The sequence below is a fragment of the Triturus cristatus genome, chromosome 10 (genome assembly GCF_964204655.1).
Source record: "Triturus cristatus chromosome 10, aTriCri1.1, whole genome shotgun sequence".
Lineage (NCBI taxonomy): Eukaryota > Metazoa > Chordata > Amphibia > Caudata > Salamandridae > Triturus > Triturus cristatus.
The window spans coordinates 1,236,247,152-1,236,274,937 of NC_140593.1; the positions used below are offsets into that span (position 1 = coordinate 1,236,247,152).

The 27,786-nt window shown below is 48.0% G+C and overlaps 1 protein-coding gene across 5 annotated transcripts in view; it reads left to right on the forward strand.

Annotated features, from left to right (window-relative positions):
* The window catches only part of HUWE1 (HECT, UBA and WWE domain containing E3 ubiquitin protein ligase 1), a 1,878,220-nt gene that overhangs the window by 464,065 nt on the left and 1,386,369 nt on the right, over window positions 1-27,786 (forward strand). For all 5 annotated transcript variants that reach the window (XM_085629865.1, XM_085629862.1, XM_085629866.1 and 2 more), the window contains 2 exons: window positions 15,869-16,002; window positions 16,407-16,504. In XM_085629865.1, the coding sequence (XP_085485991.1) occupies window positions 15,869-16,002; window positions 16,407-16,504 (232 nt within the window). The remainder of the gene's footprint in view (window positions 1-15,868; window positions 16,003-16,406; window positions 16,505-27,786) is intronic.

Consider the following 27,786-nt stretch of genomic DNA (forward strand, 5'->3'; position numbering starts at 1 on the left):
CCGGATCCAGTCTGACGCCTGGGGATATTCTAAGGTGAGGAATCTAACTAACTAATGTTTCTTACAGATACATCGTTACCGAAGGTAAGTAACTAGTTCATCCATGTGTTTAATTACTTACCGACTGGCTCATAAAAGCCAGGTCACACCAAGCTTGTGTGCAAGACACACCACACAATCCAGCTGCTACACAAATTAGGATTCACAGTAAACCTCACCAAGTCGTATCTACAACCGTCCCACAGTCAACAGTATCTAGGTGCAACAATAGATACTTGCAAAGCCCTTTCGTACCCCAACCAAACCAGGATAACCAGTATGCAAGCACTCATAGCAAAATTTCAGCTGGAGCACTCACTACCAGCTCGAGTGTTCATGCAGCTCATAGGAATGATGGCCTCTTGCATCTTAATTGTTCCTTACGCAAGACTCCAGATGCGCCCATTACAAGAATGCCTAGCACAACAGTTGGAACCAAGCTCAGGGTCAACTTACTGATCTGGTGTTGGACAGCTGCACATATCACTCTCTGCAATGTCGGAACATACAAAATCTTTCCAGAGGGCGGCCGTTCGTAGACCCGATTCCGCTCCTAGTGCTCACAGCAGACGCATCGCTCACCGGCTGGGGAACTCCTCTATTAAATCACACTATCCAGGATATGTGGACTTCTCCACATAAATCACCTGGAATTACTGGCTACATTTCTCGCCCTGAAGTCTTTGAAGAAACATCTGATGGGCAAAGCTGTCCTCGTCCGAACGGACAAAATGACAGCAATGTGCTATATACAAAAAACAGGGCAGAACACACTCTGTAGCTTTCACAACTAGCACAAAGCATTTGGAGATGGGCTATCCCCCAAAAGATACACATCTTAGCAGAGCATCTACCTGGTATTCACAGTCAAATTGCGGATCTGCTCAGTTGTCAACCGCAGATTCACGAATGGGAACTTCATCCGTAAGTTCTTCATCCATTCTTTCAAATGTTTGGACATCCAGACATAGATCTGTTTGCCACATATTTAAACACAAAATGCCCAAACTTCACCTCCAGGTACCCACACCCATTGTCCAAAGGCAATGCGATATGGATGAATTGGTCAGGCAGATTTGCGTACGCCTGTCCTACTCATTCCATTACTTGTGTGCAAACTCAAACAGTCTCTCGCACTTATCCTGGTGGCGCCAACATGGGCCCGACAACCATGGTTAACAAAACTAGTGGAACTCTCAGTAGTCCCACACCAAAAGTTGCACCTTTCCCCCAAAGCTTCGCATGGAGAACCATGAAGAGAAGACATCCAGAACCAGCGCAACTGAACCTAGTGATTTGGCTCCTGAAATCTTAGTTTGGTTACCTCAATCTCCCTCCAGACTGCATGAACGTTATTAGAGAAGCTAGACGTCCTACCACTAGAGCATGCTATGCAGCTAAATGGAAAAGATTTGTTTACTGCAATAACAAAATCAATCCACTAGATGCTCCAACTCAAAATAGTATTGGTTATCTCCTGCATCTACAAAGATGTAATCTGGCATACACATCCATACGATTACATCTTGCTGCTATAGCAGCTTACTTACAGAACAGACAACACTTGTCGTGGTTAAGGCTACCTCTCATCAAAGCTTTCATGGAAGACCTTAAAAGGATAATACATCCCTGAATTCCACCCTTTCCAGTGTGGAACCTAAACATTGTCCTTCCAAGGCTCATGGGTCCTCTATTTGAACCTTTACATAAATGTGAGTTACAGTTCCTCACGTGGAAAGTAGCTTTCCTTGTGGCGGACACATCCCTCAGAAGAGTGGTTCCGCTCCAGGCATTAACCATACAAGAACCATTTTTGCAAATACATCACAACAAAGTGGTTCTTAGGACAAACACTACATTTCTGCCTAAAGTCATTTCAGCTTTTCACCGTAACCAGTCTGAGCTCCCAGTCTTCTTTTCTCAACCAGACTCGGTAGCCGAACGAGCTCTTCATACGCTTGATGTCCAAAGAGCTATTCTTATATTGAAAGGACAAAATGTTTCAGGGAAACTTTTCGTAGCTTTTTCACCACCACACAAGGCAATCCTATATCAAAATCTAGAATTGCCAGGTGGATCGTTAAATGCATTCAAATATGCTACCAAAAAGCAAAGCGTACGTTATCCATTCCCCCTAGAGCGCATTCCATATGTAAACTAGGGGCATCCATGACATTCTTATGAAATATTCCCATGGATATTTGCAAAGCCGCAACATGGTCTACACCGCACACTTTCACTAAACACTACTATGTAGATGTGCAAGCAAAACAACAAACAAGTGTCGGCCAGGCTGTACTAAAAACACTTTTTCAAACTACTGCAACGCATACAGGTAGCTACCGCTAAAAGGGCAACTGCTGTATAGTCTATGCAAAAGTATGCGATCCACAGCTCATATGCCTCAAACGGAAAATGCTACTTACCAGTATGCATCTGTTCTTGGCATGTAGATCTGTAGATCCGCATACGCCCACCCACCTCCCCGGACACCTATGTGTTGCAGTGCTATCTTACTTAGATACATTACACATGGACATCTTTCTATTTTTTCTAACTCCATCTTTCATGGCAAAACAGTCTAAGGATGGAGTCAATTCCCATGCACACTATTAACCAGAGGAGGAGTCACGTAACCTCGGAGTACAAAGACTTCTACAATAACAAAGTGCAAACATCCGAGCCCAACACCAGATGGCGATCTACGCAAATGTGTGTAGATCTACAGCTCTATCTGCCAAGAACAGATCGATACTGGTAAGAAGTATTTTCCTTATAGTAGCTTCTCCAGTATTGGGGTGTCTTTCATAGATTCACATGCTTGAATATTCCCCGTCGTCGGAGTGGGAGTCCCACGGTAAATAATATAGCAATATATACAGTCTATATATATATATATATATATATATATATATATATAGATAGATAGATAGATAGATAGATAGATAGATAGATAGAAGTAAGTGATAAACATCAAGAATGTCCCTATATGAAATCTCCATAGAGATACATGGAAAGAGAAAGACATTCGCAGTCTATCTCTGTCATTATGTTAGTCCAAACTATGGCCAATCAGCCGCCAGCTCCTCTCTAGAACCTTCTCCTCAGAGCTCCTCACCTCAGATTTTCTACCGCACGTCGTGTGAAAGGGAGTCTCCCTGAGCTCTGCTCAGTTTTGTTCTCTTCAAGTAAGAAGTCTTTGTTTAGACCTTGTTCTTCTTGTGGAAAGCTTTGTTTATTCTCAGAAGATCCACACAGTAAGTGTATTTACTGTCTTTACCCAGACCATGAAGTGGCTAAATGTAAGTTCTGTAGAACTTTTTCTACTAAAACTCTGAAAGACAGGGAAGGCCATCTCTTGCTGTGGCTCCAGAGACTTAAAGATGAAGTGGTTTCTGAAGTAGAAAGCCTTACTTCTGGCCGTTCCCACACAGCCTCAAAGCGCAGTAGTATACAAGATTTACCTTCTCCTTTCCTGAAAAAGAAGAAAATGTCTTTGACTATGACATCTGCCACTTCTTCTTCTTTGACTACTGCTTTGTCGCCCACGAGACATAGTTCTCAGGCTGCTGAGGCTTCCACTTCCCAGTTTTCAGGAAAAAAAAAAAAAACTGGCTTCATCGTCGACGAAGCTTCAGACAACGAAAGCCGCAATTTCCTGCTCGTCGACGGTGACTCTGACGACGGTTCCATCGACGATGATCATCAGTACCATAAAGACTATATCCTCTATATTACCTATTGCATCGTCGTCGACGGAAAAGATCTCGTCGACATTGACATCGTCGTAGTCGAAGGTTGTAAAATCGTCTTCGTCGACTATTACGTCGTCTATTGACCCGTCGGCGAGTGTTCCGTCGACGAAGAAGAAGAAAACCTCGTTGTTTCGGTCGACGACTTCGTCGTCGACGATGGTTCCGTCGGCGATGGTTCCGTCGACGAAGGTCCCGTCGACGATGGTTCCGTTGACAAGTCCGTCTACAAAGATGTCCTCAGTACCTTCTATGTCTCCGATCCCGTCGACTGCAGTCTCTTCGGTGAAAATAAAGATTAAAAGGACGACTTCTGCTCAGAGGTCATTAAAAGATCAAATTTCTTCCACGTCTACAGCACCTACTTCGTCTTTTGCAGCTGTTCCTTTGTTACCATTGCCACCGAGTTCTCGACCAGATATGTCAGGTGAAGTTATATCGTTGGAGGATTCCCACCTTCCTTCTCCATTGTTTGCCACTGATTCAGATCAAGATTCAGAAGAAGGTTTACCTGAATCGTTTGGGACGGCACGCAGTCCCTCAGATTTAATAATAAAATGCCAGGAGGATAGTAGTGAAGATGAGGAACAATTTTATCAGGAAGAAATTCCTACAGAAAGGCAAACTGCGACGCTACCACTGTCCCTGATAACAACTCTTCAACTCATGTTGGACGATTATAATCGGCGGTTTCCTTTATCGCCACAAGAATCTGTGGTTCCGCCTCCTCCAGTGGTGCCAACAACTATATCGGAACCGGTGCCGGCTCCAATTCCATCTGTGGTAACACCTTCACTACCGTTGCGACATTCTTCAACTCGGACAGTACCTTCTCATGCTACTGAAGAAGAAATTCCTCAAGACAGGGAGGATGGTGAGATTCTCGATTATGGTGGCGATGATGATGGTATGGCGGAGTGGGATCATTATCATGCTCAAACACCATCTCCCTCTCCAGTGATACCTGGTGACTCACCACCAGTGGATATTGCAAGTTTTCACCAGTTAATGGATAGGGCAGCACAAAGATTCAAATTGACAACGGAACATAAGGAAGAGGATTGTTTCCTTTACGATTTCAAAAATCCACCTTTTAAACAAACACATACAATCCCTATAATCAAATTTATTTGAGAGGAAGGCAAAAAGATTATGAAGACCCCAAATAGCCTTCCGGCACAGGTGCCCAGATTGGGAAAAAAAGTACAAGTCACCGTCAGGAGCGCCAGCGTGTCTCACTGGTCAAGCAAAGCCAGATTCTGTGGTCACACAGGCAGCACAACGTCGGGCTAGAAACCCTGCGTCAACGATCACTGCACCACCTGATCGTGATAGACGTCGTTTGGACGCCATAGGGCGAAAATTTTCTTCAATGGCTTCCTCCACTGTGAGAGCGGCTAATGCTTTAGCCATCTTAGGCCGTTACGACCGTCAAGTATGGACGGATATATCAACGCTAGTTGAACAACTGCCGGAACCGTCGAAGAGTGAAGCCCTAAAGCTACTCCAGGAGGGAGAGAGTACATCTGCAGAGATGATACTGTGCAGTTGATATCGCCTGTATGGGATTCCGTCAACTTGCGGGAGCAGCGGTATTGCGCAGGCAAGGTTGGTTGCGCTCAACATCCTTTCGTCAGGAAGTACAGGCAAGAATATTGGACATGGCTTATGACGGAGAGGCTTTATTCGGAGATCATGTGGATGAAGCTCTCCAATCGATAAAGGAGGATACGGAGACGGCTCGCTCTCTGGGCACATTACAATTTCGGAAACAGTCCTTTCGGGGTGCACGCGGACGCAGCACCTCCTCTAATTTTCGAAGAGGAAACAACCAGTATCGACCATATAACCAGGGTTCCAACCGTTATTCCTATAACCAACAGCAAACCTCTCGACAGCAGTCTTCCAAGACTTAGAGGAAAATCCTCTTATAGGGGCTCCACCCCTAAGAGACAATGACTGGTATCAGTCCCAGAAAATTGGAGGTTGAATCTCTCTACTCTTCTCAATGGTCCTCCATAACAAGGGACCGTTGGGTTTTGGACATTGTAGAAAGAGGTCACACTTTAGACTTCATCGAATTCCCGCCACCCACACCACCTACCGGACTACCACCGGCTCATATCAAGGAACTGTTACATCAAGTTCAACTTCTAATAAACAAAGGAGCTATAGAGGTAGTACCAAGATCTCAAAGAGGAAAAGGATTTTATTCCCTTTTTTTTTTTTTTTTCTATCACCAAAAAGAACGGGGAATGGAGACCCATTCTAGATCTGAGGGCTCTCAACAGGTTTCTAAAGAAACAATCCTTTTGCATGTTAACGCTTGTAGAGATCTTGCGATTACTCTCACAAGGAGATTTCATGGCAACAATCGATCTCCAAGATGCATATTTTCATATCCCCATACTACGACAACATCGGAAATTTCTTCGTTTTCGAGTGGGTCGGAACGATTTCCAGTTCAAGGTACTACCATTCGGGCTTCGCTCGGCCCCTCGAGTGTTTACAAAGGTGCTAGCCCCTGTGGTAGCGTTCCTACGTCTCCAGGGTATCCAGATCTTCCCATATCTGGACAACTGTCTCCTAAAATCACAATCGGAAGTGCAACTTCGTCAGCACACACGTCTTTGCAAGGAGGTGTTTCGCGCCTTAGGGCTCTCCATAAATACCACGAAGTCCCATCTACAGCCTTCTCATCACAAGGATTTTCTGGGAACAACTTTGCAGACAGTGTCAGCAAGGGCATTTCTCTCCCAAGACCGTCTTCAAAGGATTCTCCGTCTGGTAACCCTTATCAGATCCGTTTCTGTAAGACTGTTAAAGTCATTTCTGGGAATGGCGTCATCATGCATTGCATTGATCCCTCATTGCAGATTACGGTCACGCCCCATCCAAGAAGAACTGGATGTTCATTGGCGTCAGGTTACGGGTTCTTTCAACTATCTCGTAACCGTCACAGATCGGATGAAGTCGGCGCTGAAGTGGTGGACACAACCGTTAAATCTAATGGAAGGCATTTAATTTCTGTCAATAGTACCAGACATGACAAGAACAGACGCCTCTCTAGAAGGATGGGGTGCTCATTTGGAGGATCTATCAATCAAGGGAAAATGGACAATATGCCAAAAAGCCTGGCACATCAACAGGTTGGAGCTCATGGCTATATTTCTGGCTCTCAAATCCTTTCTCCCTTTAATCCAAGGAGAATCAGTCCTAATACAGACAGACAACACAACCTGCATGCACTAATCAACAAGCAGGGTGGAACAAAATCTCCGAAACTGTCTCGACTAGCTCAGTCGATCTGGGATTGGTCTCTCGACCATCACATCACGATTGCAGCAGTTCATCTACCGGGGGTATTCAATATTCTAGCGGATTCCCTGAGCAGGTCCTCCTCATCGACCCACGAATGGGAGTTACATCAGCCAACTCTGGAGAAAATATTTCAACGGTGGGGTCGCCCACAACTGGATCTCTTTGCCACACCAGAGAACCGGAAATGCCGAGATTATGCAAGCTGGCATCCCCATCAAGGATCACGGGGCAATGCCCTTTTGATGAACTGGTACAATCTGTTTGCCTACGCTTTTCCTCCAATCCCACTCATACCTCGTGTCCTGTGGAAGATGCGGAGGCAACCTTGCCATCTACTTCTAATAGCCCCCCGTTGGCCTCGGCAGGTATGGTTCTCAGAGTTACTCCTACTGTCTCAATGCGAACCAATCCTTCTACATCCTCGTACAGATCTACTTACAATGAGCAAGGGGAAAATTTGTCATCCGAACCCCTCCTCACTGAGCTTATCAGCTTGGAACCGGAGCACTCTGAATTTGCCCATTTAGACATTCCACAGGACTGTAGAGACATCTTGGCTCAGGCGAGGGCTCCTTCTACGGTAAAAACGTACAAATTAAAGTGGAAAAGATTCTGCCACTGGTGTGCAGCTAATGGGGTTCACCCGTTTCACTCCACGCCACAACAATTGTTACCTTTCTTCTTGCATTTAGCTAACTCGGGATTGTCTCATGCAACCTTGAGGGTTTTTCTGGCGGCAATTTCTCGTTTCCGTCAGGATGGTTCGACGTCCCTTTGTTCTTCAAGGATTATCCATCAATTCTTCAAAGGGTTATTTCGCAAATTTCCTCCTGTTAGACGCCCGCCTCCATTGTGGCATCTAAACATCGTATTGGCACAACTAATGAGGCCACTGTTTGAACCTATTCACAAGGTAGAGTTGAAGTATCTAACTTGGAAGGTGGCTCTTCTTCTGGCACTAACGTCTTCATGTCGCGTCAGTGACATTCATGCATCTACCATAAATCCACCTTTCCTACAGTTCAAACCAGATTCTGTAGTGTTGCGTACAAATCAACTTTCTTGCCGAAGGTGCCTTCAGACTTTCATATTAACGAACCAGTGATTTTGAAAACCTTCTTTGCTAATCCTCAAACTCCTGCGGAGCAAAGATTACATTCCCTGGATGTGAAATGATGTTTAAAGTTCTACATCAGCAGAACAGCTTCTTTACGAAAGACTGATCAACTCTTCATAGCTTATGGACGCTTTCACAAGGGACGTCCAGTGACAAAACCAACTATTGCACGTTGAGTTTCAGCAGCCATCGTCTTCTGCCATCGAAAGGCAAACAAGCCATTGCAGTCACCAGTGAGGGCTCACTCCACTAGAGCGATGTCTTCTTCAACCGCATTATTTGCTGGAGTGCCTTTACATCAGATCTGCAGAGCAGCTACGTGGTCGAGCAGATATACGTTTACAAGACATTACTGCTTGGCAGCTTTAAACGAGGAGGACGCTGCAGTTGGGCAGGCAGTGCTTCGCAATCTTTTTAAATAAGATGAGCCTCTTCCTTCCCTCCTCCATATTGTTTCCATTTACTTTGAATAATGGTGTCATTTGCACTTATATAGATTTTGAATAACATCATATATATAAGGATGTTGATTGTCATTACGATTCCAGTTTTCGTATGATTATGGAAACAATGATAATTGTTACTGCTAGCTATTCTATATTCAAGCATGTGAATCTATGAAAGACACCCCAATACTGGAGAAGAACAATTGTTACTTACCTGTTAACAGGTGGTTCTCCAGTATTGGTGTCTTTCATAGATTCACATGCGACCCTCCCTCCTCCCCTCAGAGGCTCTCTTCTCCTCATACACTCTAAAGTCACTCTGGTGCGACGAAAATCTGAGGTGAGGAGCTCTGAGGAGAAGGTTCTAGAGAGGAGCTGGCGCCTGATTGGCCGTAGTTTGGACTAACATAATGACAGAGATAGACTGCGAATGTCTTTTTTCTCTTTCCATGTATTTCTATGGAGATTTCATATAGGGACATTCTTGATGTTTATCACTTATATCTGTTTTTATATGATTACTTATGTATATGTATATATATATATATATATATTTCTGATGGATACATCTGCCAGTGGATTCCTCACCTTGTGAATATCCCCTGCGCCAGCATTCCACGGAACTTTTCTTCCCCAGCATTCCACGTCGACGTGGGCGACGTCACAATACATCGGCTCCGCACGCGACTCCGTGCGACGTCATCGGAGCCATAAGCAGCCCACGTCGGCGTGATGACGTCAGTTCCCTTTTTTCCGCGCCGTCGACGCGCAACGGTTTTTTCCCAGTGCTCTCTAGATACTTTGTAGTCTAGTGGTGTATTCTTGTTAAAATCGGTATGTCTTCGACGAGGAAGTCGGGCTTTAAGCCCTGTAGGGAGTGCGGAGGCCTGATGTCCATGACGGATCCGCATCAGAATTGTTTATGGTGTCTCTCCTCTGATCATGATGTGGATGAGTGCGGGTGCTGTAGGAGCATGAATCCTAAAGCACTGAAGGAGAGGAAGACCAAACTCTTCATGAAGAAGATCGGTGAGGAGAAGAGAGGGAGGAAAAAGGAGAAGTCCAGGCGGGAGTCTTCGACTTCGAGGTCGTCGAAGTCGAAGAAGCACCATAAGAAGAGGAAGCATTCTTCTCGGCGTCGGTCCTCGAAGTTTAAGAGGTCGAGGTCGGCTTCGCCTCGTCGACGTCAGAGCAAGGTCTTGTCTCCTTCGCCTTCTCCGGATAAGTCTTCGAAGTCTCCCTCTCCGAAGCGGACTCTGGCTCGTTCCCCGACGCCGTCGCCGGCGCCGTCCAAGGCTTCGACTCCGGGTCGGGTGGAATCTGATGTGGAGCAGGAGCAGGAAGAGTCTGTCCCGGTGCCTGATGACTCCGCTGTTCCGGTGGAGGATTCGGAGGAGCCGACGCCGGTGGCTCCACAGGAGGATACAGGGGCAGTTCCTTATCCCCAATTCCCGGCTCCAGGTACGGATCCTTCGGGATTTCTGAATGCCATGTATGGCATTTTTCAGAGAGCATCCTTCCCATCCGGAGCACCAGCAGGTCCCGTGGGTCCGATGGCATTTTCTCTGGGAGTGCCGCAGCAATACGCTCAGGCTCCTTTTCTGCCTTTTATGCCGATGGCGCCTTCTTGGCAGTTTCCGGCGCCGGTTGGGAATCCGGCTCGACCTCGGATGGATGGTCAATCTTCGGAGCCTTCTTTGACGCCGAGGCCGGCTCCATCGACGCCGCATCCGGCGCCGTCGACTCCACCTGTGGCGCCTCCGACGCCGATGCCTTTGGCTCCACCGACGCCGCGTACGACGTCGACGACGCCGGCTCCCCGGAATCGATCGAGGCGTGAGGCCCAAAGGGTTTTGGAGGAGGAAAGATTTCGTGCTGAGGTGGAAGAAGGTGAGGTCGACTCTTCTTCGGATGAGTTTGGAGGTATAGAGGTAGCAAGTGGTTTGGATACCACCCCGGAGTGGGAGCATGCTTCTTCAAGGTCTTCTCCACCACAGGAATTGGCGCCCTACCATGTTGTGATCAAGAAGGCCGCGGAGTTGTTAGATCTGCAGCTGCCCTCTGTGGAGTACAAGTCCAATCTGCTCACAGAGGTGTTGCACTCCCCGACGTCGGCTTCGGAGCCTTTGCTACCTTTCAATGAGGCTCTCTTGGAACCAGTGTTGGAGGTGTGGAAGAAGCCTCTATCAGCTCCAGCAGTTTGCAGGCAGGTGGCAAGGAGATACAGGGTTGCGCCAGGAGACCCGGATTTTTTATCCGCGCATCCTTCTCCGGAGAGCCTAGTGGTGCAGGCTTCATGTTCTAAACATGCTTCGGGTGCTTTCCCCCAATCTCCTGCTGATAGGGAGTCAAAGAAAGTTGATCAGGCGGCCAAAAAGTCTTTCTCCTCAGGAAGTATGGCGTTGAAGTCATCAAATGCTACGTGCTTGCTGGGGCGTTATGTTCATGCCCTGATGGACTCTATAAAAACTCTGGCCCCTAAGTTACCTGAGGGGGATAAGTCGTCCTTCATGGAGGTTGTGGCGGACACTCAGGCAGCTGCCAGGCAGGTGATCCAGTCTGGGCTGGATACGGCGGACTCTGTGGCGAGGATTATGGGGTCGTCCATTGCCGCAAGGAGACAAGCTTGGCTCCGTTCCTCAGGGTTTTCTGCAGATGTCCAGGCCACGCTGGTGGATCTGCCCTTTGATGGACAAAAGTTGTTTGGGGAGAAGGCAGATTCTGCTCTTCAACGTTTTAAGGACAGTAGGTTAACGGCGAAGTCCTTGGGTCTGCAGGTTCCTGTGAGAGGTTCAACTTTCCGTAAGGCTAGGGGATTCGGAAGGTCATCCTTTCGCTCCTTCCGACAGCCACAACAACAGCAGCAACAACAGCAGCAAAATCCCCTCTATCGTTCCTATAGAGGGAAGCAAAGGGGTCGGAGAGGTTCTGGTCGTAACCCCTCTTCTTCCTCCTCCTCCTCCTCTGCTCCAAATGACGCTTCAGGGAAGCAGCCCTAGATCCCCCATCCCGGATCATGTAAGACCTGTGGGGGGTCGGGTGTCCTACTTTCTACGGGGTTGGAAATCTGTTACAACCGACCTTTGGGTTTTGAACCTCGTAGAGACTGGGTACGCCCTTCCCTTTCGGGAGTTTCCTCCCCCTTACCCTCCTTGCCAAGGTTATTGCTCGGAGGACCACCTGCTTCTCCTGCAGAAAGAAGTTCAAGCTTTGTTTCAGAAGGGCGCAATAGAGGTGGTTCCGGAGCAGGAAAGGGGTCAGGGATGCTACTCCCGGTATTTCCTGATCCCCAAGAAGGACGGCAGATTGCGTCCGATTCTGGACCTCAGAATCTTGAATTTTTACCTGAAACAGGAGAAGTTCAAGATGCTGACCCTTGCGCAGGTTCTTCAAGCGTTGCGGCAAGGAGACTGGATGGTGTCGCTCGACTTGCAGGACGCGTACTTCCATGTCCCAATCCTGAAGTCGCACAGGAAGTATCTCCGTTTTACGGTTGGGTCGCAGCATTATCAGTTTGCGGTCCTCCCGTTTGGTCTTACTACTGCACCTCGAGTCTTCACAAAGGTGATGGCAGTGGTGGCTGCTCATCTCAGGAGGTCGGGGATTCCGGTTTTCCCCTACCTGGACGACTGGCTTCTGAAGGCAGAGTCCCCAGAGATGGTGCAGCGTCATCTGCAGGTGACAACTCAGCTGTTATTCGACTTGGGTTTTTCGATCAATGTGCCCAAGTCTCACCTGGTGCCCTCTCAACGCAACCTGTTTATAGGGGCAGTACTGGACACTACTGTGTGTCGAGCATTCCCTCCTCCTCAAAGGATTCTCGACATTCAGGAGATGGTCCCTTTATTCCACAGTGGAGCGGTTGTTCCAGTTCTGAAGGTCCTTCGCCTGCTCGGTCTATTCGCTTCCTGCATTCTGTTGGTCAACCATGCACGCTGGCACATGAGGGCGCTCCAGTGGTGCCTCCGCAAGCAGTGGTATCAGCACAACGGGGATCTCGGGGAGTCGATCAAGATCTCCGGAGAAGCTGCAGCGGATCTGTCTTGGTGGAGCGTGGAGGGCAATCTGTCCCAAGGAAAGCCTTTCCATCTACCTCCATCGGTGGCCACAGTGATAACGGATGCCTCCACCCTAGGGTGGGGGGCTCATCTGGGGGATCTGGAGATCAAGGGTCTTTGGTCTCCAGAGGAGAGGTTGTTTCATATCAACCTTCTGGAATTGCGGGCGATTCGTTTGGCACTCAAGGCCTTTCTCCCTTCCCTTCGCGGTCAGTCAGTTCAAGTCCTGACGGACAACACGACCGCGATGTGGTATATAAACAAACAGGGAGGGGTAGGGTCTCTTTGTCTCTGCAGAGAGGCCCTGCGGCTGTGGTCCTGGGCTCAGGACCATCGGATTTGTCTGATGGCAAATCATCTGGCCGGGGTGCTGAACGTGCGTGCGGACAGTCTCAGTCGGCAGTTCTCCGCCGACCACGAGTGGAGGCTCCATCCGGAGGTGGTTCGTCACGTCTTTCGGACGTGGGGGACTCCTTGGGTGGACCTGTTTGCCACCCGAGAAAACGCGCACTGCCCGTCATTCTGCAGTCTCCAGTATCCGATGCAGGGGGCGTTGGGGGACGCGTTTCAGTTGAGTTGGAGCTCACGACTCCTTTACGCGTTTCCTCCCATACCCTTGATTCCTCGGGTTCTGAGGAAGATTCGCCAAGACCGGGCCCAAGTCATATTGGTCGCCCCGGACTGGCCAAGAAGGGTGTGGTACACAGATCTTCTCCACCTCTCCTCGTGCCCTCCGCTCCGTCTCCCTCTGAGGGCAGACCTCCTCTCGCAGTCGGAGGGGCAGGTTCTACACCCCCACCTCCAGAGCTTACACCTTCATGCCTGGAGATTGAACGGGGCAACCTGAGTTCCTTCTCTCTCCCACCTGATGTGGTGGACGTTATTTTATCGGCCAGGCGACACTCCACCAAGTCCATATACTCCTACAGGTGGTCTAAGTTTGTAAAGTGGTGTGGAGAGAGGTCCATTGACCCTTTAAAGGCTCATCTTTCTGATGTGCTTCAGTTTGCTCTTTCCTTGGCTCAGCAGGGCTGTGCGGTGGCCACGGTTAAGGGCTACCTTTCGGCCTTGTCGGCATTTCTGTGCCTTCCAGATCAACCTTCGTTATTTAAATCTCCGGTTGTTCTGAGGTTCATCAAGGGCCTTACAAACATGTTTCCTCCCACTCCATTTGTAATGCCTCAGTGGGACCTTAATCTTGTCTTAACCTTTTTAATGGGGTCCCCATTTGAGCCTCTTCATAATTGTCCTTTGAGGCTGTTGTCCTTTAAGGTGGTCTTTCTTGTAGCCATAACCTCGGCAAGGAGGGTAAGTGAGCTTCAAGCTCTTAGTTCCAAACCTCCTTTTCTTACCTTGCATGCTGAAAGGATGGTTCTCAGGACCAGGGCTGCTTTCCTGCCAAAAGTTGTTACTCCTTTCCATTTGGGGCAGTCTATTACCCTCCCTGTTTTTTATCCACCCCCTCATCCTTCCAAAGAAGAAGAAAGACTCCATCGCCTTGACCCGAAGAGGGCTATGAGTTTTTATTTGGACAGGACCAAGGACTTTCGTGTTGATGACCAGCTTTTTATTGGCTACGTTGGTCGTTCTAAAGGTAGAGCGGTGCACAAGCGCACGCTGTCAAGGTGGATTATACTGACCATCAAGATCTGCTACGCCTTGGCTGGTAAGACTCCTCCTGAGGGTATTCGTGCTCACTCTACTAGAGCTAAGTCTTCAACATCTGCTCTGGCCCGGGGTGTTCCTGTGGCAGATATTTGTAAGGCCGCGACTTGGGCCTCCCTCCATACTTTCGCAAAGCATTATTGCTTGGACTCTGAGATGAGGAGGGAGGGCCACTTCGCGCGCTCTGTCTTGCAAGACTTTCTGGTATAGGAAGGTGGACACCCTCCTCCGGGAGTGGGGACTGCTGTGGGAATCTATTCACAAGGTGAGGAATCCACTGGCAGATGTATCCATCAGAAGAACAAGTTACTTACCTTCGGTAACGCTTTTTCTGGTGGATACAGTATCTGCCTGTGGATTCCTCACCAACCCACCCGCCTCCCCGTTGTCCACCTTTTGTATACCATGAAATTGGTCTTGTTTGAAATGCTTATATTTTCTCTTGTACATTTGTAGGTAATGCTTGTTTGATTAGCATTCCTTTGTTTTGTATGCTATGTATATGTATTGGTTTTTCTATATACTGTGTATACTTGGGATTGTCGTTGGTTCACCTGTTCGCCTCGAAGGCACGGAAAAAATGGGTGGAACTGACGTCATCACGCCGACGTGGGCTTCTTATGGCTCCGATGACGTCGCACGGAGTCGCGTGCGGAGCCGATGTATTGTGACGTCGCCCACGTCGACGTGGAATGCTGGGGAAGAAAAGTTCCGTGGAATGCTGGCGCAGGGGATATTCACAAGGTGAGGAATCCACAGGCAGATACTGTATCATCCAGAAAAAGCGTTACCGAAGGTAAGTAACTTGTTCATTATGACTATATATATTGCTATATTATTTACCGTGGGACTCCCACTCCGACGACTGGGAATATTCAAGCATGTGAATCTATGAAAGACACCCCAATACTGGAGAACCACCTGTTTACAGGTAAGTAACAATTGTTCATTCTTCTCCATTCTCATTAAAGATATTTAATAGTTTCTCTTGGTCTATGTAGCAGTTTTCAACACTTAGGGACTGGCTTCATTGAGCTCTTTAGGGCTGCTGGTACAGCAATTCAATAGAAGGCAAGAGAAAACTGCTTATTTTAATAATAGCAATAATGTTACATAGCTCAGAGGAATCATCAAAGTCTTATTAGGTCAGTCAACTGCTGCTTTAGACACTACCACGTAACCTGTATTGGCAAAATCAATCTGTGTAGCGTCTCAAATGCACATGGAAAGTGATTGTAATATGTTTTTGTAGTCCGTTCTCCCGTGTTGGCTTCTTTGGAGCAGCTGGTTGTGATTTTCTGTCAGGATTAACCTACATTGGCTAAAAAAACACATAAAACATTAAAAAGGCCAATCATGGATACTTTAGACTGAGTTACAGGATTTTTGCTTACCTTGAAGTCTCTTTTTTTATCTTATTGTGAAACTGCTGCTTATGAAGTTGACCATTAAGTCTTCTCTTCTTTTTAGAGTGAAATTCGAGCCATCTCGGTTAACCAATGGGGTTCTCAGCTGGGTCTTAATGTTTTGAACAAACTGAGTCAACTCTACTGCTCCCTTGTGTGGGAGAGCACAGTCTTGCTTTCACTGTGCACGCCAAACAGGTAAGTTACGGTGCCCCTATTCCTTTCTCCCCTACTACTGGCAATCCCCAAACCTTCTGCCCTGGTCTTTCTGTCTTTCTGTCTGTAGGTTGAGGACCTACATAGCTATTCTGCATCTGCAGAATGAGCGGTTTTGTATATGCTGGTTTGGATTTCGCTCAGTTTTTCGAACCTTCTGTTAGTACACTCCCTCAAATGATACGTGTCTAGCAAGTTCTGTGAAGCACAGTTCCAAATTTTTAGTTAAATTGTACTGTTGACAGACGTTTAGTCATGTGTCTGATGATTTTTTAACACGTTGGTCTTTCAACCCCTAATGTGATGACCTCTTTGTCATTACTGATAGTTGTCTAGGTGGAAAAGCCGGTGGTTTGAAGCTGTACAAATGTTTTTTTGTTTTACAGCTTGCCTGCTGGATGTGAATTTGGGCAGTTGGACATGCAGAAACTCGTCCCAAAGGAAGAAAAAGCAGCCAACACCCCTCCAGGCACCAAAAGAAATGGTAAGTGGAAGGACATTACTGCGCAAGGAACATTGGTACTGTTTTGTCAATGCGGACCTTCATGGACCGCTTTTGCTGAAACTCATAATTTGGTCTTAAACGGAGTTACTGGGTCCTTGGTGTGTTGAGCAAAACTAAAGCTTGCGTGCTCCAGTAAAGGTTTTAAAACCAGTTTTAAGCCACCATCAAACAAATTTCAAATTACTGATAGACTTTTAATTGACTAACACATTTCTCACCTAAGCATATTCCCTAGGCGTCAGACTGGATCTTGAAAATCTTTCAGTTCTCCTGCCCACCAGTAGGTGGCATGGTGCAGCGCCTGGTCAGCGTCATCCGTGTGAGAAGTGACGTTGCTGTGCCTAAATAGGCGCCACCCTGGCTTGCTGATACCAATACTGATTGTTCTGTGCCACAAGCCGAATCCGGAGAACTACCTCGGTCACTTTTTGACCAAATTTTTGGCACTTTTTGCTACTATTTTTGGGCTATTTCTCCCAGTGTGCTAGGTACATGTCCCCTTCCAAACCTACCGGGTTTCAGCCTTGTGGGGAATGTCAACAACAAATGTCTGTCGGATTACGATTTGGTTTTGCCTGTGGTGCCTGGTGTTGAGTCACGATATTGAGTTCAGTGGTGGTCGTTGCACCCCAAAGCGACTCGCCAGCTGCCTATTAAGCTCCTGGCGGCGCATAGGCATGCTTTAAGTCATCCTCAAGTCTTCGTCCTGTTCTCGGGTGTTGGAGGCTGGGTCTCTGTTACAGTAATCGCCCACTTTTTGCCAGACTACTGATGCACTTTGACATGATGTGCCCTGGGTCCCTGCCAATTAGGTTCCCAGAGCCTGTGTTTCCCAAAAACTGTATCTAGTACCCCCCAATTGGCACCTCTCTGGCCACATGTCAGTCCCTTGTAAAAGGTACCATGGGTACCAAGGGCACTGTGGCCAGGGAAGGCCTCTAAGGGCTGCAGCACTTATTGTGCCACACTTAGAGGCCCTGTACATACTCACACGCTCAAACCCTCCCCCGCCCAGCTACGTGTTTTTGTGCAGTACAAAGTGTAGAGTCGACATGGCACTGTAGGAAGCTGGCTCTGTATATACTATACCAAAATGAGGTATAGTGTGTATAGAGGCCAGCTGACCCCAGAGGTAGACAGAGGTTAAAGTTGGATAGAACCGTACTCTCTATTTGTGGTAGTGTGGTCGAGCAGTAAGTCAGTATCCGAGGACAGTGGTAAAGTAAGCGTGTGTTGCACACACTCAATCAGCAAATAAATTCAGACACTCAAAGACTGAACTTCAGACCAATTGTTTTTGTATAAAAATATTCTTTTAGTTTATTTCCTAGCAACAAGCAAGCCTGACACAGGTAAGAGAAAAATACCTTGCAGTAAATATACAGTTGTAATACAGTTCGGATTGTAATTGTATATGCACTTTGTTTTGACTTACAGTATTGTTACTGAGAAATGCAATGCTTTGTAAATACAGTACTTTTACTTTAAATGGTCTTTTTACTAAAATGACCAGTACATTACTTTCAGATTACTTTTCTTACACAGTGTAGTATACCTGGATACTACATTAGGACATTTCCTGTTAAGAGGTAAGTAAACGCGTCTTTGTTAATACAGTTTTAAAGAATTTCTTTAGGTTTTCCAACTCAACACTTAGAAACTTTTTACAGAAAAACAGTCAATGTTACCCTATGGAGTAAGATAGTGTTATTGGTTTAAAGGTAAGTATTTGATAGTGGGAGTTGAGGTTCTGGGGTTAAACTCAGGGGTCCCCCAGGGTCAAGGATGCACTGTTGCTGCACCCCCAGCGGCACTAGGGCGGCTGGGGTCAGAGTGCAGAGGCCCAATGTTATCCAATGGGGGATAGGGGACCTCCGGTTGGTGGCTGCTGACTAGCAGCACACTGGGTTGTCGGAGCAAAGCTCCTGGTCTTAAGCTCCGGGCAAATGGGGGTTTAGGCCAGCACAAAAAGATGCACCCTCAGCAGCAATGGGGCGGCCGGGTGCAGAGTGCTGTTTTGGTGTCAGAATCCCTGTAGCTTTCAATGGGGAGTCTCCGGTTTGCAAAAGGACTGTAGCCTCTGGGACGAAGCTCTTCTTTGTGCGACCTCCACTTGGAGAGGTAAATTGGGATCTTGGCTGTGGGGTGTCGGGTGCAGGGGTGCGTTTTAGGGTCGGATCTTCTTACCAGCTCCTGGTTGCGGTTGGGGGGACCTTCCGGTTTGAGGTTGCAGGCGTCAGCTGGAGGCTTGAGGCAGCTCGGGGGTCGCTGGATCTCGGGTGAGGATTACCGCGAAAACCACCTGGTTGTGTTGGGCCACTCGAACTCTGGTCGTGGGCATCGTGTGCAGAGTGGTGCAGACTCGCGGACTTTGCCTGAGCAGGAGTCTGTTGGTGAACAAATCTGGTGTTAATGGGAGAAAGTCTTTTCTTTTGAAGGCAGGTCCTCTGGGTTCTTGAGGCTGCTGGCTGCAGGACACACCGGAGTTTTGCTGCTGCAGGTTCGAGGTGGGGACAGGCCAGTAGGGCTGGGGCCAAGTCAGTCCTCCTCCTTAGCATCGGCACGGCTGTTGGGTCCTTTTCTTGTAGCTTCTTGTCTGAGGAAGCAAGCTTTAGGGGTGCCCCTAAAAACTAGATGTTTGTGGCATATGAGCTGCAGATTTTACACTTTTGCATAGATCGCCATCTAGTGTTGGGTTCAGATGCTTGCGCCTTGTTGTCTTGGAAGAAGTCTTTTGTAGTCACGAGATAGGTGACTCCTCCCTTGGACAATAGTGCGCATGGGCATCGAATCCATCTTCAGTTTTTTTTTTTCCGTCATCTGGTTCGAATGTAATTTGCTGCGCTCCGGGTCGACGCCGTTCGATTCCCCTTTGACGCGCAAAAAACTCCCACTGATCGACAGTATTATCCCATCGCGAATCCCTCTCCACGTGCATCTGGTTTCAAAGACATTCTCGAGTCCGGTCATCGACATGGGCCGTTGGGCCGATCGGCGCCATCAACCAGGATATGGAAAGGACTCCATTAAAAAAATACAAGTGTGGGGCGAAATTCCCACACACAGATCTCCATGAGGTCTGCAACCTTTGTCTCTCGCTAGAACACGAGAGTCAACACTGCCAGGCCTGTGACTCTTTCAGGTCCAAAAAGACTATACGTGAATCGCCAGGCCCGACAACACGAAATGTCCAGGTCAACGGTTCCCGCGCCGGAGAACATCTTTGAGGCAGGCTGCGATGATACACAGGAGACAAACATGCCAACATCTCCGAAGCAGGTGAATTGGAAATAGACGACTGGATGATTACTCCAGGTCAACGGAGCGTGAGTACTGACGTCGATTCTCCTGCCCCGAAAAAAAAAACATAGCTCTGGTCACACCCTCACCTTCGGGTCGGCACCGAGAAGTCTTCAGAAGCCCTGCCTCCGGGCCCAGCTCCAAAACATCAAAGCACAAACCTTCTGAACCCAAAATCCAGGCTAAGCAGTCTGGGTCAAACTCCACCATGGCAAAAGGAGACAAACACCTCCTAAATCTACAGAGGACAAGCCAAAACACCACTCTGAGACGAAGTCTTCAGCACCGAACAAAGGCAGTGGATCCTATGAACTTTTTCATCTAGATCCACCAGATCCTAAACAAAGAACACTTCAAATTGACCCCATTACTGGACAGGTCATTTCTATTCCACCTAACAAAATGAAGTTGGACACCTCCGGGACACCTGATATACCTTCCAAGAAGAGACTTCCACCTCATCTATGAGGCCTTTCTTTCCACTTCCACAGCCTTTAAACACTACCTTCTCCAGCGCTTGCTTTTTCACCACAAGGGGACGATGATGACATGAGAGGTGATGATGACGACACACACTCGCCACATTATACAGATACAGATACTGATGATGATATCCACAGTATCACACCTAAGGACCATTCGGACGATTACAGTGTCCCAGATGTGCCCCAGCCAGATTCATACCCCTCCAGAACATACCCCCCCAGATGATAGTATAGGATTTGCGCAAATAATAAATAGAGCTGCACAATACCATGGGGTCCAACTACATTCAGACCCCCAGGAGGATGACTTTTTACTGGAGACATTCACTCAGCCTCAAAAGTCAACAGACATTCTCCCTATGCTGAAAGGGATGATCAGACATGCCCCAGGCATTTTCAAAGACCCAGTTAGGGCTAAGGTTATTAACCCTAGAATAGAGCAAGTATAAGCCAGCTCCAAGTGACCCAGCTTACATTAAAGGCCAGCTCCCTCTAGATTCTTTGTTTGTAGCAAATACCCGCTAACTGACAAATTCCCAAACCACAGGGGTGGCCCCGCCACCAGACAGAGTCTAAGTCACTCAATGCATCGGGCAGAAGGGTTGCGTCTCAAGCAGCACATTTTTGGCATATTGCCAATTCACAAGCTTTACTGAGCTCGAAAAACTCATCCAACACCTGACAGACGCGTATAAAACCAAGGCAAGCTACCTTGTACAAGAGGGAAAGTTAATTACGAATACCTCAAAGTGTGCACTTGATGCAGCAGATACAGCATCCCACACAAACACAAGTGTGTTACTGCGCAGACCTGCATGGTTACGCGTCCCTGGTTTTAAGCAGTAAGTGCAGTCTACCATCCTCAATCAACCCATAGATCAGGAACACTTGTTTGGGCCCATGAGGGCTCTACAGACATCAGCTACTAGGGGTTGGTTTCGTCGCTCTTTTTATAGGGGCGCCTCAAAATCCATAGGCACGGACACCACCACTTCCAATTACAGGAATCCCACCCACACCTCCCCTAACAGAGGTTATTCTAGAGGAAATTACAGAGGCAATAATAACCGAGGGAAAGGACGCGGCTCTAAAACTCGCAACTCCCCCACCACAAAACTGTGACTTCCCTCCACTTCCCCCCCAGACCAAAAATACTGTAGCTGGGGTTTCAGGTTTAGGTAACGGCGCCACAGGGAAATTAAGCATAAATTATCTATTTATCTGAAGTGATATGACGGTGCTAGAAGGTGGGAAGTACCGCCCAACTCCCCAGAAAAAAGAGCCAAGGCTCTACAGAATTTAGCATTCAGTCCTTAGCACACATCCTTTTTTTTAACAAAAAACAAATTATTAGGTGTTTCCACAATGACAGTACAGAATTGTAGGTGAACAAAATAGATTAGTCTCCTTTTGTGAGTGGTTCTTTATTCATTGGGTGTCTTCCGTGCGATATACAACATCCAGCCGACACGTGTTTCGTCGCTACATGGGAAAGTTAGTCCCGCGACTTTTTCAAGGCTGTGTTACAAAAGAAAATCAAGAACCTCTATAGTACATAACTTGAAAAACATGTACTCAGTGGCAATGCCTAAGCAACTTAGTGGTGAAAGTCAAGAACCGGCTACAAGTGGGTGAGCAAGTCGTCCATGATACACACTATGCATATTAGCTGTAACGTTTGTTGTGTACAATAATAATAGTTGAGAAATGCTACTTATGATTTTAAGACCATTCCACTCCAGTCGGGGGAAGACTATCACAGTTCCTACCTGTGTGGAACTCCATCACCACAGACGGGTGGGTAAAACAAATTATTCCCCCCCCCCCCCCCCAACATACCACCCAAACAGAATTCCATGTCCGTGGAACACTTAACGCTTAAACAAGAGGTTCTCTCCATGCTTCAAAAACACGCAATAGAACCAGTTCCACCAGAGCATCAAGGAACAGGGGTGTATTCACTGTACTTTCTAATCCCCAAAAAGGAGGGCTCCCTCAGATCAATATTGGACCTCAGACCCCTCAATTTCTACATTCAGTCCTGCTCACAGAAAATACCTAAGGTTCACTCTGCACGGCCAACACTATCAGTTCACGGTCCTGACATTTGGAGTAACAGCACCCAGGGTCTTCACAAAGTGTCTTGCGGTTGTAGCTGCGCACTTGCGAAGACCGCACATTCATGTTTTCCCGTACCTGGACGACTGGCTAATAAAAGCCAAGTCACACAGGCAGTGTGCACAGCACACCTACCAAACAATTCAGCAACAACACAATTTGGGGTTCACAATAAACTACACCAAATCCCACCTGCAGCCCTCCTACATATATCAGTATCTAGGGGCCACAAACACTTTCAAAGCTGCGGCATACCCCAATCCAGCCAGCATAGCCAGTATACAAACCCTCATCAAAAGGTTTCAACCTCAACACTCCCTTCCAGCTCGAGTGTTTATGCAACTCATAGGAATGATGGCCTCTTGCACTTTCATTGTCCTCATGCAAGACTCCAGATGCGCCCTTTACGAGAGTGCTTAGCACGTCAGTGGAACCAGGCTCAAGGTCAACTTACAGATCTAGTGTTGGTGGACAGCCGCACACATCACTCTCTGCAGTGGTGGAACACAAAACCTATCCAAAGGGCGGCCATTCCTAGTGCCAGTTCCACAGATAGTACTAACATCAGACGCATCCCCCACTGAGTGGGGAGCCCACCTCCTAAACTACACAGTCCAGGGCAGATGCACCACTCAATAAAAAGTGCTCCACATCAATCACCTAGAATTACTAGCAATATTCCTGGCGCCAAAATCATTCCAACCACATCTCAACAAAACTGTCCTAGTCCAGACCGACATGACAGCAATGTATTACATACAAAAACAAGGAGGAACACACTCGTTGCAGCTTTCTCAACTAGCGCAACACATATGGCGATGGGCCATCCTGCAAAACCTATAACTCCTATCAGAACATCTTCCAGGAGTACACAATCAGATTGCAGATCTGCTCAGTCGTCCGACACAACACATTCACGAATGGGAACTTCATCCACAGGTTCTTCAACCATTTATCCAAATGTGGGGCCAGCCAGACATAGATCTTTTCGCCACTCACAAACGCAAAATGCCCAACCTTTGCCGCCAGGATTCCACACCAGTCGTCCAAGGGCAATGCGATATGGATGAACTGGTCAGGCAGATTTGCGTTTGCTTTTCCTCCACTCCCACTCATTCCACTAGTAATACGCAAGCTCAGGCAACAGTCTCTCAAAATGATCCTCCTTGCCAGGGTTACTGCTCAGAAGACCATCTACTTCTGCTGCAGAAGGAGGTGCTAGCTTTGCTTCAAAAGTGTGCAATAGAGGTGGTTTGAGAGCAGGTAAGGGGTCAGGGATGCTACTCCCGGTATTTCATGATTCCCAAGAAGGACGGCAGATTGCGTCCGATACTGGACCTCAGAGTCTTGAACTTTTACCTGAAACAGGAGAAATTCAAGATGCCGACCCTTGCGCAGGTTCTTCAAGCGTTGCAGCAAGGAGACTGGATGGTGTCGCTCGACTTGCAGGACGCGTACTTCCATGTCCCAATCCTGAAGTCGCACAGGAAGTATCTCAATTTTACGGTTGGGTCGCAACATTACCAGTTTGCGGTCCTCCCGTTTGGTCTTACTACCGCACCTCGAGTCTTCACGAAGGTGATGGCGGTGGTGGCTGCTCATCTCAGGAGGTCGGGGATTCTGGTTTTCCCATACCTGGACGACTGGCTTCTGAAGGCAGAGTCCCCAGAGATGGTGCAGCATCATCTGCAGGTAACATCTCAGCTGTTATTCGATCAATGTGCCCAAATCTCACCTGGTGCCCTCTCATCGCAACCTGTTCATAGGGGCGATACTGGACACTTCTGTGTGTCGAGCATTTCCTCCACCTCAAACAATTCTCGACATTCAGGAGATGGTCCCTTTATTCCACAATGGAGCGGTTGTTCCAGTTCTGAAGGTCCTTCGTCTGCACGGTCTGTTCGCTTCCTGCATTCTGTTGGTCAGCCATGCACGCTGGCACATGAGGGCGCTCCAGTGGTGCCCCTGCAGGCAGTGGTATCAGCACAACGGAGATCTCAGGGAGTCGATCAGGATCTCCAGAGAAGCTGCAGCGTATATATCTTGGTGGAGCGTGGAGGGCAATCTGTCTCAAGGAAAGCCCTTCCATCTACCTCAATCGGTGGCCACAGTGATAACAGATGCCTCCACCCTGCGGTGGGGTGCTCATCTGGGGGAATCTGAAGATCAAGGGTCTTTGGTCTCCAGAGGAAAGGTTGCTTCACATCAACCTTCTGGAATTGCGGGCGATTCGATTGGCACTCAAGGCCTTCCTCCCCTTCGCGGTCCGTCTGTTCAAGTCCTGACGGTCAACACTACCGCGATGTGGTATGTCAACAAGCAGGGAGGAGTGGGGTCGCATTGTCTCTGCAGAGAGACCCTGCGTCTCTGGTCCTGGGCTCCGGACCATCAGATTTGTCTGATGGCAAATCATCTGGCCGGGGTGCTGAACGTACGTGCGGACAGTCTGTCGGCAGTTCTCCGCCGACCACGAGTGGAGGCTCCATCCGGAAGTGGTTTGTCACGTCTTTCGGACGTGGGGAACCCCTCAGGTGGACCTGTTCGCCACCCGCGAGAACGCGCACTGCCCGTCATTCTGCAGTCGCCAGTTTCTGATGCAGGGGGCGTTGGGGGACGCGTTAGTTGAGTTGGGGCTTACAACTCCTTTACGCGTTTCCTCCCATACCCTTGATTCCTCGGGTTCTGAGGAAGATTCGCCAAGACCGGGCCCAAGTTATTTTGGTCGCCCCGGATTGGCCAAGAAGGGTGTGGTATACAGATCTTTTCCACCTGTCCTCGTGCCCTCTGCTCCGTCCCCTCTGAGGGCAGACCTCCTCTCTCAGTCGGAGGGGCAGGTTCTACACCCCCACCTCCAGAGCTTACACCTTTATGCCTGGAGATTGAACGGGGCAACCTGAATTCCTTCTCTCTCCCGCCAGATGTGGTGGATGTTATTTTATCGGCCAGGCGACACTCCACCAAGTCCGTTTACTCATATAGGTGGTCTAAGTTTGTTAAATGGTGTGGAGAGAGATCCATTGACCCTTTAAAAGCCCATCTTTCTGATGTGCTTCAGTTTGCTCTTTACCTGGTTCAGCATGGCTGTGGCCACGGTCAAGGGCTATTGATCGGCCTTATCGGCTTTTCTATGTCTTCCTGATCAACCGTCATTATTTAAGTCTCCTATTGTACTGAGGTTTATCAAAGGCCTTACAAACAGGTTTCCACCTACTCCTTTTGTAATGCCACAGTGGGACCTTAATCTTGTCTTAATTTTTCTGATGGGGTCTCCGTTTGAGCCTCTTCATAGTTGTCCTTTGAGGCTGTTGTCTTTTAAGACGGTCTTTCTTGTAGCCATAACCTCGGCAAGGAGGGTGAGTGAGCTTCAAGCTCTTAGTTCTAAACCCCTGTTTTTAACCTTGCATGCTGAAAGGATGGTTCTCAGGACCAGGGCTGATTTCCTACCTAAAGTAGTTACTCCGTTTAATTTGGGGCAGTCTATTACTCTCCCTGTTTTTTATCCACCTCCTCATCCCTCCAAAGAGGAGGAAAGACTTCATCGCCTGGACCCAAAAAGAGCTGTGAGCTTTTACTTGGACAGAACGAAGGACTTTCGTCTGGACGATCAGCTCTTCGTGGGTTATGTTGGTCATTCTAAAGGAAGAGCTGTGCACAAGCGCACTTTATGGAGATGGATCATCCTTGCCATTAAGATCTGCTATGCCCTGGCTGGTAAAGTTCCTCATGAGGGTGTTAGAGCTCATTCAACTAGAGCTAAATCATCTACATCTGCTTTGGCCCGGGGTGTTCCTGTGGCAGATATTTGTAAAGCCGCGACTTGGGCCTCCCTCCATACTTTCGCAAAGCATTATTGCTTGGACTCTGAGATAAGGAGGGAGGGCCACTTCGCGCGCTCTGTCTTGCAAGACTTTCTGGAATAGGAAGGTGGACACCCTCCTCCGGGAGTGGGGACTGCTGTGGGAATCTATTCACAAGGTGAGGAATCCACTGGCAGATGTATCCATCAGAAGAACAAGTTACTTACCTTCGGTCACGCTTTTTCTGGTGGATACAGTATCTGCGTTTGGATTCTTCACTGGCCCACCCGCCTCCCCGTTGTCCACCTTTGTATACCTTTAAAGTTGTCTTGCTTGAGATATTGTTACACTTGCTTGTATATTGGTAGGAAATGCTTGTTTTATTTAGCTTTCCTTTTCCTTGTATACTTCGTGTATATGATTGTATATTGTATACTGTGTATACTTTGTATCTGTCGTTGGTCCACCTGTGCGCCTCGGAGGCACGGAAAAAATGGGTGGAACTGACATCACGCCGGCGTGGCTCTCTTATGGCTCCGGTGACGTCATACGGAGTCGCGAGCGGAGCCGATGCATTATGACGACGTCCACGTCGGCGTAGAGAGCTGGGGAAAACAGTTGCGTGTAATGCTGGCGCAGGGGATATTCACAAGGTGAGGTATCCACAGGCAGATACTGTATCCACCAGAAAATGCGTCACCGAAGGCAAGTAACTTGTTCTTCACAGTTGGGTGCGATTTTTAAAGAATATTTGTAGTTTGCAAAAATCGACACTTAGAAGAAATTTCACAGAAAAACAGTCAATGGTTTCCTATGGAAGAAAATTGGGTTATTGTTAAGTACGGTTGTGAGAACTTTTCAGTGTCAGTGCTGGGCACCAAGATCCAGCACTGGGATCTCTCCTGATAACAGGTGAGTAATTTCGTTTTCGTTACTCAGTTGATTTTAGGTGATTATTTTAAAGTTTAGAAACTCCACACTTAGAAGAAATTTCAAGTGAAACCAGTCAATGTTACCCTATGGAAGAAAAGTTATCGGCTTTCAGGTAAGTACTCGACTGGCACAGTTAAGGTTCTGGGCATGGACTCAGGGGTCTCCCAGGGCTAGGTAGGTACAGTTGGTTTACCCTCCGCGACACAGGGGCAGCCGAGTGCAGAGAGGGTTAGGCCCAATGTTAGCCTATGGCGGGCAGGGGGCCTTTGGTTGGTGGCTGCTAGCAGGTAGGCCACGCGGCTGTGGGAGCTGGGCTCCTGGTCACTCACTCAGGGCAAGTGGGGAAGAAAAATAGGATAGAGGTTGCACTCCCAGGGGCACTCTGGTGGCTGGGTGCAGGGTGCTTTTGAGCAGTCAGGCGCTCAATGGATTTCAATGGAGAAGCTGCAAGATGAACAAAGGCTGCAAGCTCGGGGACGGAGATTCTTCAGGGGAGACCACCACTTCGAGAGGTAAGTTGGGAAGCTGTAGGTTAGGTAGCCACCCAGGAGCTGGGCACAGGAGGCCGCAGGTCGCCGGGTACTGGGGTGTCTTTTCGCGTCAGGAAATCTTACCCTCTGCTGGTCGC